The sequence below is a fragment of the Centropristis striata genome, chromosome 20 (genome assembly GCF_030273125.1).
Source record: "Centropristis striata isolate RG_2023a ecotype Rhode Island chromosome 20, C.striata_1.0, whole genome shotgun sequence".
Classification (NCBI taxonomy): domain Eukaryota; kingdom Metazoa; phylum Chordata; class Actinopteri; order Perciformes; family Serranidae; genus Centropristis; species Centropristis striata.
The window spans coordinates 16355769-16371984 of record NC_081536.1 but is presented as its reverse complement, the minus strand read 5'-3'; the positions used below and the strand labels follow the sequence as shown (position 1 = coordinate 16371984).

The following is a 16216-nucleotide window of genomic DNA, read 5'->3' as shown; positions in this document are numbered from 1 at the left end:
ATCACATGTGATATGGGCCAAATGTTTGGCATGGCATAGATATAAAAAGAAACTAACTAGAAACTTGCAATTAAATTGTTTCGTTCAGTATTACTCGATCAGACTACAAACTGCAGCACTGAACTCGTAAACCACTTACAGTTTGATGATTGCTCTGAAAATGTTTATTACCACAGCAAAAATTGCAACATTACACTCTTATTTTTGGGCTGAGTTTGTCGAACAGAAGTCTAATGTGACCGTACCTTAACGAGAACAGTTTCTGCAAAAGATTTGTTGCTGTTGAAATGTTTAAAATATATATTTTTAATGCTAGGAGCCCCACAAACAACCTTTGATTCACCTCCTTTGTGTTTGAGTTTTGGCAGAGATCACAGAAAAGGATGTCTCCTGACCTCAATGCATAAAACCAAAACTATATAGTTAGGAGATACAAATAGTTATATATTAGGGTTAAGTGAGAATATACTGCATGTTTATGGTAAAAATGTGGGAGCTGACTCTTTAGTACAGCAATAAAAGCATTCACAACAGATGCGACAGTGTATTAAAAAGTCCACTGGCAAAGAGGAACAAGTTGAAGCTCACTGACACAAAAAGATACTGGATATTCACTTACTGTTAAGTGTGTGTGCTATTCTCCCTCTCCTTGTATTTATATACTGGGGTTGCCAAGATACAGTTATTGTTATGTGCAGTGTATTTATGTATTTGCCAACCTTAGTTTGTAACAGCAAGGTATTAGTATTCACAGGTAAGCGAGGCACAATCAAGTGCGAGCTAAAGTGATGAGAATGTCTAGGTGAATTATTTGACCCAATAAAATAATTAGTGCATCAGGAAAGTAGCGGAGTGGTGAAAGCATTTTCATCAAGAAATATCTATGAGGTTCCAGTTGATTTACTTCTACCCGTAGCTAAACAATCGACCCAGCCAAGATAAATGTGTTTGCTTGCAAAAATACACCCGTATGCAAATGGATACATAAAATCCCTCCTCTGTCTCTTTCCTTTCTTCTCCCTTGTCAGGCTACCTGCCATCTCACACAGACATCAAGCTCTCTGATGAAGCGCCCCATGTGTTTTAATGTTGAGAGTCTATGACCAACTCGAAAGCAATACATCTTCTTTGGCAGTTACTTCCAGCAAGCTATGAAACCACGGTCACAATGAATGGTCTCGAGTGTTTTGCTACCCATGCATGGATGGACCAGTTCACACTGTGCTGCCTAATCCCTCTGAGGAGACTGTACAGATTTATACTTGCTTCTTGAAAAGGGACACTTTTTGACTGAAAATACTTGTATTTTTGCAAGGACATTGATCTTTTTATGTAAATAATGTACATCCATAATGGAAGAAGTAAAAGTTATTTGTCTCAGCTGGTTACAGCTGCGCCTGCTCAGACATGAAAATATCAAACAGCGGGACACAAGTGATGTATAATAATATCTCAAAATATGCTCCTATTTCTGTTCTTCTTTGGGCTTGTGTTTGTGAAGTTTACTTTGTTTAACTGTGTGGAAATAGCTTATCTGAGTAAGACAGTGAGGGAAGCAGATTCATTAAGCTCTGTACAATCAGTAAATCTTATCACCAGATTCTCATCAAATGAAAGCTTGCAATATCCAGGAGATGAAGGAGGGCTCCTAGTCCCAGATCTCAGTATTCCATCAAGCCTGTCGTCTCTGCCGCTCAAAATGTTATATATGTCATAACAAAAATAAGAACAGAAGATTAGAGTAGATAGGTATATACAGTAGATGAGAAACTGAGCAACCCCTCTTGTTTAGGAGACTCAAATAAGTCATTTATGGACACTGGAGCGAACGCTAACATGATAAATGTTAAACCTTCTTAAAAGCAGATTATACACAAATCTTCTGTCTAATCTCAATCATGCATATGGATGATTATTGCAGCCGCAATCTTATATTTGATTGTTTTACAGTCCATTTTGACTGTTAAGCAATGCAATGACTTTTAAACTTCGTGCTTCGTTCTTATTTGTTGCCCAGAGCATTTCTTGTACATTCTGGTTTCTATGAAGAGAACAAAATGTAAATTTTCTGAATAATTCCTGCTGAAGTGCAGCAGCAAACAGTTGCTGTAAAGCCGTAGAAAGTTCTACATCTGTAGTTTATTATTATTATTCGTTCAAGATGTATAAGCTACTTGCTTGTGTTTGAGACCATACAGTTACCATTCTCCTTGACACAGTTGCAGAACATTTGTTGTTTTTCTTTGAACTGATCTCACTGTGAAGGTTCCCTTCTTATAGGAACAACAGTGAAACCACACAAGGTTTGAATGGACTCGTGTTCTCATTTTTTACACTTTTTCTTTTATTTATTCTGGACTGTTTATCTGCCATGATGATACCAGCATCTCCACATGGCACTGCGTCAGTTACAGTAACGCAGAGGAGCCTGCAGTGTGTTCTAGGTTTGCCCCCAAGGACTCAGCGGACAAAAAGGCTGCGGATTTGTTCATCTCCTTCGCTGCGAGGGACACAGAGATAGAGAAGACATATCTCCTGTCAACAAGGCTCAGCCTACGCACAGAGCTTTGGTCAGCTGCTGTCTCTTTGGGATAAGTACTGAAGTTCTTCTTCATCAAACTTTTCTTTTTAAGTGTTGTCAGCATCATATGTCAGTAAGACAAATTGACTGGAGGCTTCTCCATACTTCTTCCCCTCCATTCCTGCGATTGAGCCTGAAGCATAAATAAACTTGTACCCGTCATCAGGCGAACGCCGTCTCTCCACAACGATCATCAGAAGAATTTTTATTTTGTGCTCGTTATTTATTTAACAAACTTTTTGTCAAGTCCCAATAATCAAACTGTGAATACGATTGTGAACATAATTGCATGATGTTTTTTTTTCCTCTTTGAAGATATAAAAAAAAAAAAGTCTTAATAAGGGAAAAAATGAAATGTTAGACATGTGAACTGCAGTATTTTCTCAAAGGCTAGACAACTCATTCATTACAAGTGACTTGATTATTCAGTGGGTTGTTACTGTGTTTTTCATTTGATCTTGCAGAAGTAACCATGGCTGCGGAATAAAGCAGAAACACAACATTAATGCAGCGTGGCTGGTTGTTAAACTCATTTCCCAAAAGCATAAATGGCTTATTTCTGCTCTCTTCGATCTGCTAAAATCCATCTTCTTGATTGCAGCATTTAGTTGTGTTTGACCTTTGATTTAGTCAATCAACAGATTTCATGAAGGGTGAACTATGACTTGAAAAATCAAATAGGTACTGTTGATCGACAGGCGCTGTTACTTTGTCGAATGTGTTGCTTTTTCTGCTTTGTCTCTAACAAGAGTTGCTTAGCATGCTCAAAGTTTCCGTGCATCCATTTGCATGATACAATGGGGCCGAGCGGGAGGACAATGAAAAGCCCCAAGTAGCCTGGAGTGATTCTAATGGGCTAGTTTCTTGGCTCTCCCACTGTGCAACAAATTAATTATCCCCTCTACAGGAAATCAACACACACACAATCAAGGAAGATTCTCGCAGACTGGGTAGCACCTTGAATGAAAAATGTCCCACAACAATAACCCACAGCAATATTGTGTTAGCCACAGTGTGAAATTGATGAGCATGTTTCCTTTCATTGAGTGCTACATTACAGTGTCTGGCTGCAGCGAATCATCCATTAGTGATTGTCACCGTTCAATTTGATTGTGCACCGCCGAACATCCCAGGGCAGTTAGAGAAAGGCCTTGGTGTTAATTCAGACTGAGTGCAGGAGCGAGAATAAGACTCTCGGGGCGTTGATGGCTGTTGGAGTGATGAAGATTGGTGTGCGATATGAGGCTGTTGAGGTGGCAAACAAAATGCAAAACAGAGAAACAAGAGCCTTGTTGCTGCAGCTTTGTGTGGAGAATCATTTTAGCCAATCATCCAAACACTTCTGTCCTCCAACCTTCGTGTCCCTCTGCCATTTTTAGGTGAAAGGCTTTCTTTCTTCTAAATCTGGGGATTGAGAATGAGCAACACTAACGCCAGTGGTTCTTTACAAAATCGTCTGTTTCTCATCATCCGACTACAGCCTCAGTAATTGTTCCCATTAAATAGGAACCATTTGTTACTGGCAACTTGAGTGATAGAGTGATAGAGGTAAAATGAAGCTCAGTCAAAGTGTCAGATGGGAATCTTCGTTTGGGTGTTATCACACTTCTGCCCATTAAAGCCGACTTCAGAGCCTCTGAGGGATCATTAAAAGTGTAATCTTGAGAGTGATACACTGGCTGCTACAAGGCACCTGAGATTCAGATAACATTGTGCCAGCGCTGTAAAAACAGCGCTCTGTGAACCTCTTTGTTTTCAGGTTTATGTCATGACATAATGAACATTTCTTATGAAATTGGCATCCTGTCAAACCTATAATATAATATCTACATACTGCATTAATAGAAAAACATAATTCCATATAAAAATACATTTATTTTGAACAATTTTAAAATGGCAATTTGTTCACAGTAAGAAACATGATTCAAAACAAGACGACTTATATATCATAGACAAAAATGAACAATATCATAGGTCATGCACAACTTTTGGCAATTGCACAACTAGACTATTAGACAAGGTGTTTAATAATTTGTTTAATGTGTAAAACCAACCATATATATACAGTACTCGCTCACCCTAATATAATAATATATCTTATCACAGATAATTAGGGCATGCTACTGTAAAAAAAATCAAATAAATAAAAAAGAGGACATACAGCTTGTTGTGAGACTGAAGGTCATACTACTGCCTGTTCCGTGGGTTGACTTTACAATAAAGTAGAATGACACTACTGTATAGATTTACATTCCTTCTTCCTTTATGTACAAGTTTACAGTATTTCCACTTCTAAGGCCAGACTTTTATGTCCATACATCACATTTTTGTTGCCAACATCTGAGAAACAGTCATTGAAAGCACCATATTATCTTACAGAGCAAAACCAACTACAGTCTCATATGCATTCACCACAGTCAGATTTTGTAATTTATATAAATATTAATTAGTGTATATATACAACTCAATGACCTCTAGTTATAGGGCGGTAAAGGTTAATGTTTATCCCAAGTTCAAATGGTTTATTTAAAAGGGTAAAGGTTTAGATTTTTTTAAGTGGGATTGTATGAATCCATAGTCAGCGTATTACCTGCAGTAGATGGTCTAGGTAATACACCTACTATGAATTAGCACTTAAAAAAAGGTGAACTATCCCCTTAAAATAATACATTAATCATATTTATATGATATGGAAGCAGAGCCAGGTGTGTTCTGCCTTAAAATGTTGTTTGTGCTGTATTATCTATTCTGGATATGAAGAACAAAATAATAGAAACAAAAAAAAAGAGTTACACTTGACAAATTTTATAGCCCGCTGGCAAAATGGGTGTTGGAGGGAAACATCTTTATTACATTAAATTAGTCATCATTTCAAGCCCTGTATTATAATATACCTTAAGGGCCTAACTGTCCTTACAGCAGTTCATGATCATTGTCATTATATACTCAATTCAAAGCTCAACTTTTACTCAAATACAATAAAGCCTATGCATCATTTCTCTTGTACTGAGAAATTAAAAGAACCAGTGTGTAGGATTTGGGGGATCTTTTCGCAGAAATGTAATATTCATTATCAGTCATTATCCGCAGCTAACATTGGGCAAGAGGCGGGGTACGCCATGGACAGGTCGTCTGACTCTCACAGAGCCGACACATAGAGACAGACAACCGTTCATGCTCTCATTCACTCCTACGGGAAAATTAGAGACGCCAATTAACCTAACCTGCCTGTGTTTTGATGGGAGCTAAGAACATGCAAATTCCACACAGAAGGTCCCCAGGTCAATTCAAACTCTGAACCCGCATGTTGTGAGGTGACAGTGCTAACCACCGTGTCTCCAATGTAATATATAACATCATAATTATCTTTTTATTAGTGTATAATCCCCTTAACCAAGAGTCATTGTTTTATTTTTAGCTTAGAATGAACCTTGCATTGGGAGCTGGTCCTCTCCCATGGAGTCCCGCATGTTATAATGCCATATTTCCACAGTAGCCCAGAACAGACAAACCAAATCCTGCCTCTAGAAAGGGCTTATTAATATTTATATGTCTAGCACATACTAGAAGGTTTCCAAATCTAAGCCAATTTAAACAACATGGAAGACAACAGATTTAACTGATTATTCAATTTTAATCGTAAGAACGCAAACACTAGACAGTCAAGACACAGGACCACACATTTGGCATTCATATTTTGGATTCACAATTTGGAGATAATGGGGACTCACAGAAACTAGCGTGACCAATTGTGACCAAATATCCTCCAGCATAACCTGAAAATGTGAATAATCCGACACATTTGGAAAGGGAGTTACCTAGCCTCACGACTAGATGCCACTAAATCCTACACATTGAAACTTTAACTCAATGGTTCTTTTCTCTTTTAACTGTTTATCCCTTTTGAGGTATATCATTTCAATGAATTTGTCTGTCTTTCCAATCCCAGCAGGGTGTTAATTAAGAAAAATAATGATATGTCACAGGCAGTAAAGCATTCATCAAAAGTACACAATGGCAGTTGAATATTCATAAAATACTCATTAGCAATACATCCGTGGCATTGATGTAGAGCTAGGTAATCATGATGCTAATTGGACAGTTTCTGCTGTGTAACGTTATCAGCCAATTTTCTGCAATTCACCGCCCTCAAACTAGAGGCCCTAGAGTCTGGCTTGGTGGATTGATCTTCATTAACTATTGTAAAGAAGATACTTACTCTATCCATGTGGGTTAAAAACATGACTTTGAACGAAAGCAGCTATCAGCTTGAAATTAATTAAAAAAACTAAAAAAACAATGCCAACAAAGCAAACAATTTCAGCACAATTGTAACACAACAATTTGTACTTACTCAGTAACAGAGTCTTAGACATTAGTACAGTTTGGAAACTCCCTTGTAACAATTCTCTCCATATTTCTTCCGATTCCTCCTGAAAACACGCAAACAAATAAAATAGACTAAATACAGGGGCAGGCTTTGACATCACAAGACATGAACATCACAAGTTACTTCTTTTGAGGATTTAATAATGAATGAGAGTCTTTGCAAATATTGTCTGTGATATTTCTGCCTAATCTACATGACATTGATTTTAGGGTGAAGGAATAACTGCCTTTAACATCAACCAAACAACTCAAGTTCAATCTTGCTTTCTCTCTAATCTTCCTACTTGGAAGATCAAATGGTTTCTACAAGCTTTTACACTTAATTATAAATTCATCAGCCATGCATATTGGTTGAAAAGCCCCCTGTTGTCTCAAAGGAACATGGCCTCTCTGTGCAGGGCTGAGCTGGTGATGGCGGGCTGATAAGATAGCATCACTTTGACAAGTGGGGTCGTTCAGATTGTGCAGACACCGGCTTATTCAAAGGTGCTACTTTTATCTCTCAACTTTGTCAGTAAATTTAAATTCAGTCATTTGTATAAAGCTGCATGAAGCCAATTTAATGTTCACCCATATAACTAATAACCTGGCAGTAAATTCATCACGGTAAAGATCCTGCAGTCAGTTCACATTTAGTAAAGAAAACGTGATTTATGAGATTTAAATTGCTTCTACATGGAGCATATTTTAAAGCGTTATTTGGCAAAATCATAATTTGTGAGGTTAAATATAAGAGAGCTCAAGAGGTTTTGTCCAGCTAAATGTAAAGTCATTGTACAAAATAATCTTTATCGACTATGAGCAGCCACATTTCTTTGCTTTTCCAGCTGGTTTTTATTTTGTGTAATTTCCAGCCATTTTCATTTTATTTCATCCAAATATATAGATTACATAAATATACCAGTTTGTTCCACATGTGGACTTTAACTGGAGGCCTTTAACCTTTTCATTTTAGCCAATTGAGGGCAATGGTCAAAAGTCGTGAATACATCATTAACATCATCATGTTTAAAGCTAATATGGTGACCAAGCAAAACAAACAGCTGCTTGCTAGAGTTATGTTTCTGGCCACTTAATGAAAACTTTATGAAAGTTCAATATTCATTTTCTTTTAGCTCTATTTTTGGTCTCCACCAACTCCTGATACAACAATTTGTATTTTAATTTTTTTTTTTTTTTTACGAAATATGACCGTTCTATTTAACACAGTAAAACTGTTGCTGTATTGAACACAAAGTCATAATGTGAAACAGAACTACTACTCAAGATTAGAAAAATGATCATGGTTTGGGTTAAAATAACTCTTTCCGTACGTGACCACTTGACACAGTTAGACTCAGAACTGTAGGTTCATCACTACAAACGACCCCTTTCACAGTGTTGTATTATACATTTCTATAAAAATATAGATAACAGCCAATTTCACAAGAATACATGTATATTACAAAGGTTTTGAATTCAGTTAGACTGATTAAAATCCAAAGGAGGAATACACAGTGGAGCAGATAGGAGCAAATGCCTGTCTTTGATGGCTGTTAATGCATATGATTATGTGATTACTTGAGAGTTGCTCTTAGAGGTTATATTCTTACACCTTACTGTCAGTGGGAGAAACTTGCTTGATAAATGTGATAAATTATTCTTCATATTCAGCTCAGAACTTTTTAAACCTAAGGTGGCTCTGATGTAAAACTTTAAACTTTAAGTTTAATTCTTTGATAAATAAGTTTGATAAATACTTCACACCATCACATCACACTTTATTCCAAAAGTTCACTATCCCGCGGAGCAACCTAACAAGAGACATGTCTATCAGAGAATGTAAATAACACTTTCTTATGGCATTCATTTTGTGTCTCTCACATTGGGAAACTGTTGTTGTGACAGCCTCCTGCCTTGTCCTGGATGTCTCTTACAGCTTACTAATTTATTATTTCGACTGAACTGCAAATTTCTACTTATTACAAGATAGCAAATATGAGCCCATGTGAGCTTACATGTTAATAATTTAGAATCAATTTGTATGAACATAAATCATTACATTAACACAAGTCCATGTGTTTAAATCTTTGTTTCAACCTTTATAAATTTTTACTTCACAGCTCCGGCAGCACTGAGAAAACTCCCAGTGACTAGCAGATTCTCCTTCTTCTTAGAGCTTGTAAAGCCATTTGGACTAAAATGAGAACACATAAAATCACTGAACCCAGACATTAATTAAATTAAAACTGGTTAATGTTTTTTTCCTCTGGTAGGGGGCATGTTTTCCACTGGCTTGAGCAAGGCCTACCTTACAGGCAAACTCTGTACTTTGTGAAATATGTTTCAGAGGGATAATCTGTGTATACTATGCATACAATTAAAAATCCACTTGTCAGAGTGCTCACAATGAATCAAAAGGCAGTATTCAAAAGGATGAATGACAGTGACCAGCGCATATGAAGCAGATGATAAATCTTATTATGTTTTTGTAAAAACAGGAATTCAACAGACTTGTATTCCATAATCAGACAGCACAAGCGTCAAAACAAGCTTTGGAGTATTAATGAAATCTTTAAACAGCAGGCTGTAAATTCAATTAATCTTGTGAGCCCAAAATCAAAAGGTCCCATGCTGCCCTGCCCTTTTGTAAATAAACACTTTCGAAAGCAACTAAAAAAGTAGTTAATTTGTTTCAGATCAGCAAGGACTTGGAAAGGTAGAAACAGCTGAGAAATGAAGAATAGCCAAAGTGCTGAGTGACCAGAAAACCGGCCTGCAGCCCACATGTCTTTGTCAGGAGCACTGCAATGCTACTTTTGTCAAAAATCCACAGTACCTGCAGGGACTGAATAGTTCTCATCTAAAAGACATCGTGGTGGATGTCAGCCATCGCAATCACAAAGTTAACCTGTCATCGTGATATCTGGTTACTGTGCTGCAGTTGTGCTTGCTGCAAGAATATGACACATTGCATCGATAAAGACATTTCAGCACCTCAGATGTGTGCTGCATTTCAATGTACTTCAAATATAACTGAAACAATATATTTTGCATCAACACCACAATAGAGCTACAATTATTCAAAATAGATGCTCAGTGATGTGTTTTAGGGAAATAAAATGTTATTCAGTATCAGTCTCATGCAGCGACAGCTATCCTTTAAGTCCTGCAGCACACAGATATTATTAATATTCTATATTATACAGCTGTCATATTCTGTCATTTTTGACTGAATTGTCTTCATCCTAAAATACATCCACTGCATAAAAAATAATAATCCAATAGTTGAATATATAATAATGCCACAACAACAACAACAACACACTTTTTTGGCTGCATAGCGAGTACTTTTAAATCTTAACTGGATCTTTTTAATACTTAAATACTTTTTTTACTTAAGATTTTCATTAAATAAACATTCATAATGTCTGTGGTTACATTCACACCCAGCGGCGGTTGGTGGTTAGATCTAACATTCTGGTTGTGTGTGAAGCTGTATATTTTGTCTTTGCTAGTGTTCCAAGGTTGTAAAGCAGAACTACTTGGTAAGTTAAAAGAAAAGGGTTGGGTTTAAATAATTACTTCCATTAATACTTTCAAATGTAACTGTGTGATGTAGCTACATATGTAGTGTGAAATTACATTTATTTTCTGTTTCCCAGGGACACAAACAGTGGCCTCCTGGGTAAAGTTCTTTGTTTTTAGACCATCCTCTCCATGCAGACTTTATCACTCTTTATACTCTGTCATCTGACATAATTACTGCAACTGGAGGTCACCACATAACAATATGGTTCTTAATGAGCTGCGCATTCTGGCTAACAATTACGTGGACTATTTGAATCATAGTACATTACTTTTTGTGGGTAAAACTACAACCAATGAACCAACATAATGGATTTTTATAGATTTATTTTGGAACAGACAATGAAACTTTATGTGATATCCAATAACACATGACTTATCCCCATAAGTGCACCAAAGACAAATATTGAGATATTAGATATTAAGACTAAGTAAGATTATGAATGCAGGAGTTTTACTTATAACAGGGAATTTCAAAATTGTGGTATTGTTACTTGAACTGAAATAAAAGATCTTAATACTTCTTCCGCCTTTGCTTAAAATATTGTACAACACATCATTATTACTAATGGTGGTACGCAGTTAATGTGTAGCTACCGTACCTCTGCTCCTGGCCTCCAGCTCCTTTTCCATGAGTTCTTTTGGAGAGGGAAACTCACTGAGCTTGACCTTGGACATGTTGTCGTTCTGACCAACTGTACTGATCACCTCTGGCTCCTTCTCTTGACTTTCCTCAGTCTGAACATGGATCCAAGGGATTTTCCTAACGACAAGGAAATAGCAGAGCAGCTTTGTGAGGTTTTCACCGAGACAAATCGTTTGAATTCAATGCCATCTCCTTTCTTATCTAAGTGAACACACCTTTTAAACTTGTAGATGAAGAATGCCGCTAAACCAACAAACACCACAGTGAGCAGCATCAGCATAGCCGACCCGCTGTGGATGGAGTTTGAATCCACAAGTGGTGCTGAAAGACAAACGTCACATTTCAACCAAGACTAATGCTCTCCATTTTTTTTAACCATGTCTTATTTCAAGGAGATTACTTTCATCACCCCATGTCATGTAACAACTGCAGGTACAGTTTGAAGAGCTGATCTCTGCGTGTTATCCCCTCAGGGTATTAAAAGGAACCTTTAGGAGGCCTATTGCCTCTCCCTGGGGTCCGACATGCAGGTAGCTTATGCATAGTCATGGCTTTTTAAATGCTGAGATGCAATATTCAAAGTATTTCCCTTCGCCCCCCATCTTTCTCTCCTTCAGAGAGAAGCCTATGAAGTCTATGACCTTTCTGGATCATTTTAAAAGGCAACTCAGACCTTTGTATGCAGACACAAATGAAGACAGATCCGCTGGTGGATGAAAAGGGTAAAGCCACGCAGGGTTGATCGACACGTTTTTGCGATATGCTAATGACCCGGTGACCCTGCCGATTTCCTCAGTGCATACCAAATGCCCTCTTTGTCAATCATGTCATTGATTGGCTCATTTCAAGTAGAACTACTGTCTCACAGCCTCAGGTGCAAAACTGATGCACTGTGAAAGATATTTAAATTGTGGGATATACAGTATAATATGAATCTTATTCAGGAAATACAGTTGTCTTTGTTTTATTTTTTTTCAGTGTTTGGATAAAATTTGATATCAAACCATCCCAAAAAGACACATTGCTTATCTTTTGCACACCTGCAAGCAGAACAAATACACTGCAGACATACTGTACAAAACCGGCATAAATTAAGACGAAGATCTATTTGAATGCTTTTTTTCATGCACCTGCAAAAGGTGTTTAAATGTAACAACTACATTGGTCAAAATCAGCAGAAAAACAATGTAAAGATACAAACTTACCCAAAGTTTGCTGAGTCATGTACACAATAATGCGAATATCTGCTTTCAGCTCAAACTGGATCAGGCCTTGGTTCAGGGCAGTGACAAAAATATGTGATATCTGTTTTAGATATTCAACAAAAACAAAAACAGAGAATGATGCATTATATTATGCTTTTCTTTGGAAATAGTTTTGGCAACCAACAGTTAATGCCAGGGTGAGCCCTGTACCTTTTTCATACCTAATCATGTCAGATATCATTTTAAGTGTTATATCAGTAGAAGTGAAAGAGCTATTCTTATTGAAAGTTGATGTGATAATATGTTATTTCTAGATATCTTACCGTCTCTAGAGCCTCCTCATTCCCTCTCTTGTGCTCACTCGATGTTTGCTCGTCAGGCAGGATAAAAAGCTCTGCTGTTGATGGAAGTCCAGGATACAAAGATACCAGCAGCTGATCTTCAGGGATCCCAGACACCTGCAGCAAAAGGACAGGCAGGTGTAAGGTGTTTTCACAATGAAGTTAAAACATTTTCACATCAGCTGCAATTCAAATCCACAGTAGAAAACTGTGTCTGGTTGCTGTCGTCAAAGATAAACTAGAAAAAAGACGTCATGACTGCAGTATCAATACTGCACACTGGTATAAAATAGTAATGACCCTGAAAGCCACTGGTGGCTGATGTTGGCTCCAGGAAAGACCTCAGAGCAATATGGACTGGATGTACCTGTGACAGAGCTGTCCGCACCACGCGGCCTATGTCCTCCCTCCACTCTGGGATGTCAGGATTGTGCTCATCAAGAGCCGGCGAGAACGACAACAGCAGCGACCTGAAGAACTCTGTAAAAGAAGGAAAAGTGATGTCTGTTTGAATATGAATGTAACTTCTGGTTTTCTTTTTGATTAATCTGATGTGCAGTTTTGTCTTTTCTCATTTGGCTACATATGCCTTGAAGTTAATTGCGCCTCAAGATTTCGTGTTCATCTACCATGACATTTTATTCATTAGATAAGTCCACGTTGACACCAATGTGGCACCGCTTTCAGCGTGGACCGAGAGGCATCATACTTTCCCCGAGAAAGCATATTGCATATTCATGTAACGTGCATTGCGCCAATTAAAGTGCTTTGAAGACTGTCTCCCCCACTCACCTTTAACAGTTATAACTTTTGAATCCTGCATTATGGTGCTCCCAGAAGCAACCTGGACCGTGACCTTGTTTTTTCCCTCTTTCTGAAACGTGTATGAGATGCTTCCCTCCAAGGTTATAATGGGCTGGTTTCAAAAGAAAAAACAGAGAATTTCACAGAAAACCCTGCATCCTCTCAGCCGAATATAGAATACTACGAACATGCAGCCCTTGACATACTGTATAATGAGGGGGTGCTGCAGTGAACACAATCAACGTGATAAATAAATATGACCAGCCATCCAACAGTAGCTGGATCCTCCAGAAAAGCTCAGCGCAGTCACGTGCAGTCACATTTTACATGATTTGTGTGAAAGCACTGTATATTTACGCTTTGTAAACAACAACACAAGGACATCAAGAGAAGATGGAAAACAATGCAGTAAACTGGGGGGGTGTATGTGTGGAACAATAGTAGGAGTGTGTGGAGAAGAAGCTCACCTCCGAGCTGTTGTCAAACCACCAGAAGAAGGTCAATGTTCTGGTGTGACTCGGCCAAACCACCGCAGTGAGATTAACCTCCTTCCCCCTGATGGCTACAATAGGAGCGGAGAGATATACACGCTCCACTGGACCTGAGGCAGCAACACATACACCAGCACATGTGTGCATACAAATGAATGCTCACACACGTAAAATACACACAAATTCATCAAACACTGAGTATCGCTGCGATCACAGCTGATGTATATTTAGCTTCAGGTGTGTGTTTTTCCATTTTCCGAGGCTAAAATGCATAAAAGTAATACAGCCATGACTGAAATGAGATTCAGCAGAGTGGGAACGTGACTATCCATGAAAGAGAAGAGATTCATGCTATATGCACTGCCGCAGGAATGAGTAATGATGTTTCTTATTCACATACTGGTGATGTGTAAAAACAGTATGCTGCTGTCAGATCCCTGGCTGTTCTCAGCAGAGACTGTCACTCGGTAAATCCCAGTCGTTCTGTAGATGTGGTTGATGCCATCATCGGTCCTGCTCAGGTTAGAGTATGTGATCTTGATGCCATCCCCGAAGTCTAGCTGGATGCTGGTCCTCAGCGAGTCTCCCTGTGGACGGACGGTAAGACACGGCACCTGTCACTGCGGCTTAGGTCAGGAGACTTCAATTAGACCACGTACAAGTGAAGTAAACACAGTCCTACTACTAAAGTGCTTGGACTGAAATGTCCTATAAGACGTGTCACAAACACTCTGCAGGTGAATATGAATGGAAGGAGACAGAAATTCAACTGAGAAAAGAAGAGGAAAAGTAAAAAGACAGCTCCAGAGGTCATGGAACTGTTCCAAGGATTAGTTTATTATCTGGTGCCATCTTGCCAACTGATAAAGTCATCAAAACAAACACACATATTCCCATTATTTAAGTTTTTTCATCTAATTACAAAAACAACCAGAAGACATGTTTTCTCGCTATCCCCTTTTGGCATCTAGCCTTGAAAAAAAGCCTTGGCTTTATTTACCCGTACTCTGAGATATCTGTATTTCCCACTAATATACACATAGTAAGGTCACAATGGCTTCATTTGTGATGCTCACGATATTAAAAATCAAATTAAAAGAATCAACAACAGCTTGTCTATTCAGAGAAATCCGTTACTCTCGATAATTCACAGAGCACTGTGTCAATAGTTTTCTCACAGAGATTATTTATTCAGCAGAAAGAAGTTCCAATGATAATATTACACTGCAAGATCTGAAGATTATCCAGTAATGATACTGTTTGAATGTATAAATTTGTCACAAACAAAATTACCTTCATCTCCATAGTATTATGTTGGAGGCAGAAATCTCACAAAATAAACACAAAACTGTCTGCTTGGCTACACTTGCTGGGAAGAGGGACGCCTGGAAAGACATAGTTTGATTAGCTAGTTGCCCCGACGACTGGCCCCCAACAAGGAGGATGACAACAGGGAACTAGGAAAATGTGCTTTTAAGTAGTGGTGTGGCTCTTAAATTAAATATCCCAACAACTATTAGACAGATTGAAATTCTAGTTGCTGCAAACAATCATGATTGCCAGAGAGTTCATCAAAATGACTTGCATTTAGGCTGCGGCAGTAAGGATCGCAGGTGGATGTTGAAAAAACAAAACAAAAAATGTAACATCCCATAATATAGTAAGAACATAGTTTAATATGTCAGAAAAAGTCATAGTGTATTTTGTCCAAAAATGCAATAGAATACTACACTGATGATAGTATGTCCAAAACTATAAAGGAAAACACTATATAATAGTACTTCCAAAAATAGAAAAAAGAAAATTCCATAGTATAGTTTGTCAAAAAAATAGAAAAACATTCATAGTGTAGTTAGTAAAAATGCCTTAAAATTCTTTAGAATAATATGTTGATAATGGTAATAGTATAGTATGTCCCAAAAAAAATAAATATATATATATATAAAAAAAACCCACCATAATATAGTTTGTCCAAAAATAAATAAAAAAAATGGCTGGTATAGTATGTCGTCCAAATTTAATTTAAATAAAAGTCATAGTATAGTATGTCTTCAAATGTTTATAAAGAAAAAGTCATAGTATATTATGTCGTCAAAATTCTTAACTGATATGTATAAGTTAGAAGATGTACATGTACATTTACTCAAGTACTGGACTTTTGAGAAAAAGTTAAAATTTTGAGGTACTTTTAT

The 16216-nt window shown here is 37.6% G+C and overlaps 2 protein-coding genes across 2 annotated transcripts in view; one reads left to right on the top strand and one right to left on the bottom strand.

Annotated features, from left to right (window-relative positions):
• The window catches only part of LOC131993421 (VPS10 domain-containing receptor SorCS1-like), a 57742-nt gene extending 54661 nt beyond the window's left edge, over positions 1-3081 (top strand). The window contains exon 27 of the mRNA XM_059359330.1: positions 1029-3081. Within this exon, the coding sequence (XP_059215313.1) occupies positions 1029-1087 (59 nt within the window). The 3' untranslated portion in view covers positions 1088-3081. The remainder of the gene's footprint in view (positions 1-1028) is intronic.
• A 1362-nt stretch (positions 3082-4443) lies between these two features.
• The window catches only part of sorcs3b (sortilin related VPS10 domain containing receptor 3b), a 52698-nt gene continuing 40925 nt past the window's right edge, over positions 4444-16216 (bottom strand). Inside the window, exons 19-27 of the mRNA XM_059359346.1 lie at positions 14425-14611; positions 14001-14134; positions 13522-13645; positions 13097-13209; positions 12712-12846; positions 12389-12488; positions 11399-11504; positions 11140-11300; positions 4444-7014 (exon numbers count right to left, since the gene is read on the bottom strand). Coding sequence (XP_059215329.1) covers positions 6950-7014; positions 11140-11300; positions 11399-11504; positions 12389-12488; positions 12712-12846; positions 13097-13209; positions 13522-13645; positions 14001-14134; positions 14425-14611 — 1125 coding nt within the window. The 3' untranslated portion in view covers positions 4444-6949. The remainder of the gene's footprint in view (positions 7015-11139; positions 11301-11398; positions 11505-12388; positions 12489-12711; positions 12847-13096; positions 13210-13521; positions 13646-14000; positions 14135-14424; positions 14612-16216) is intronic.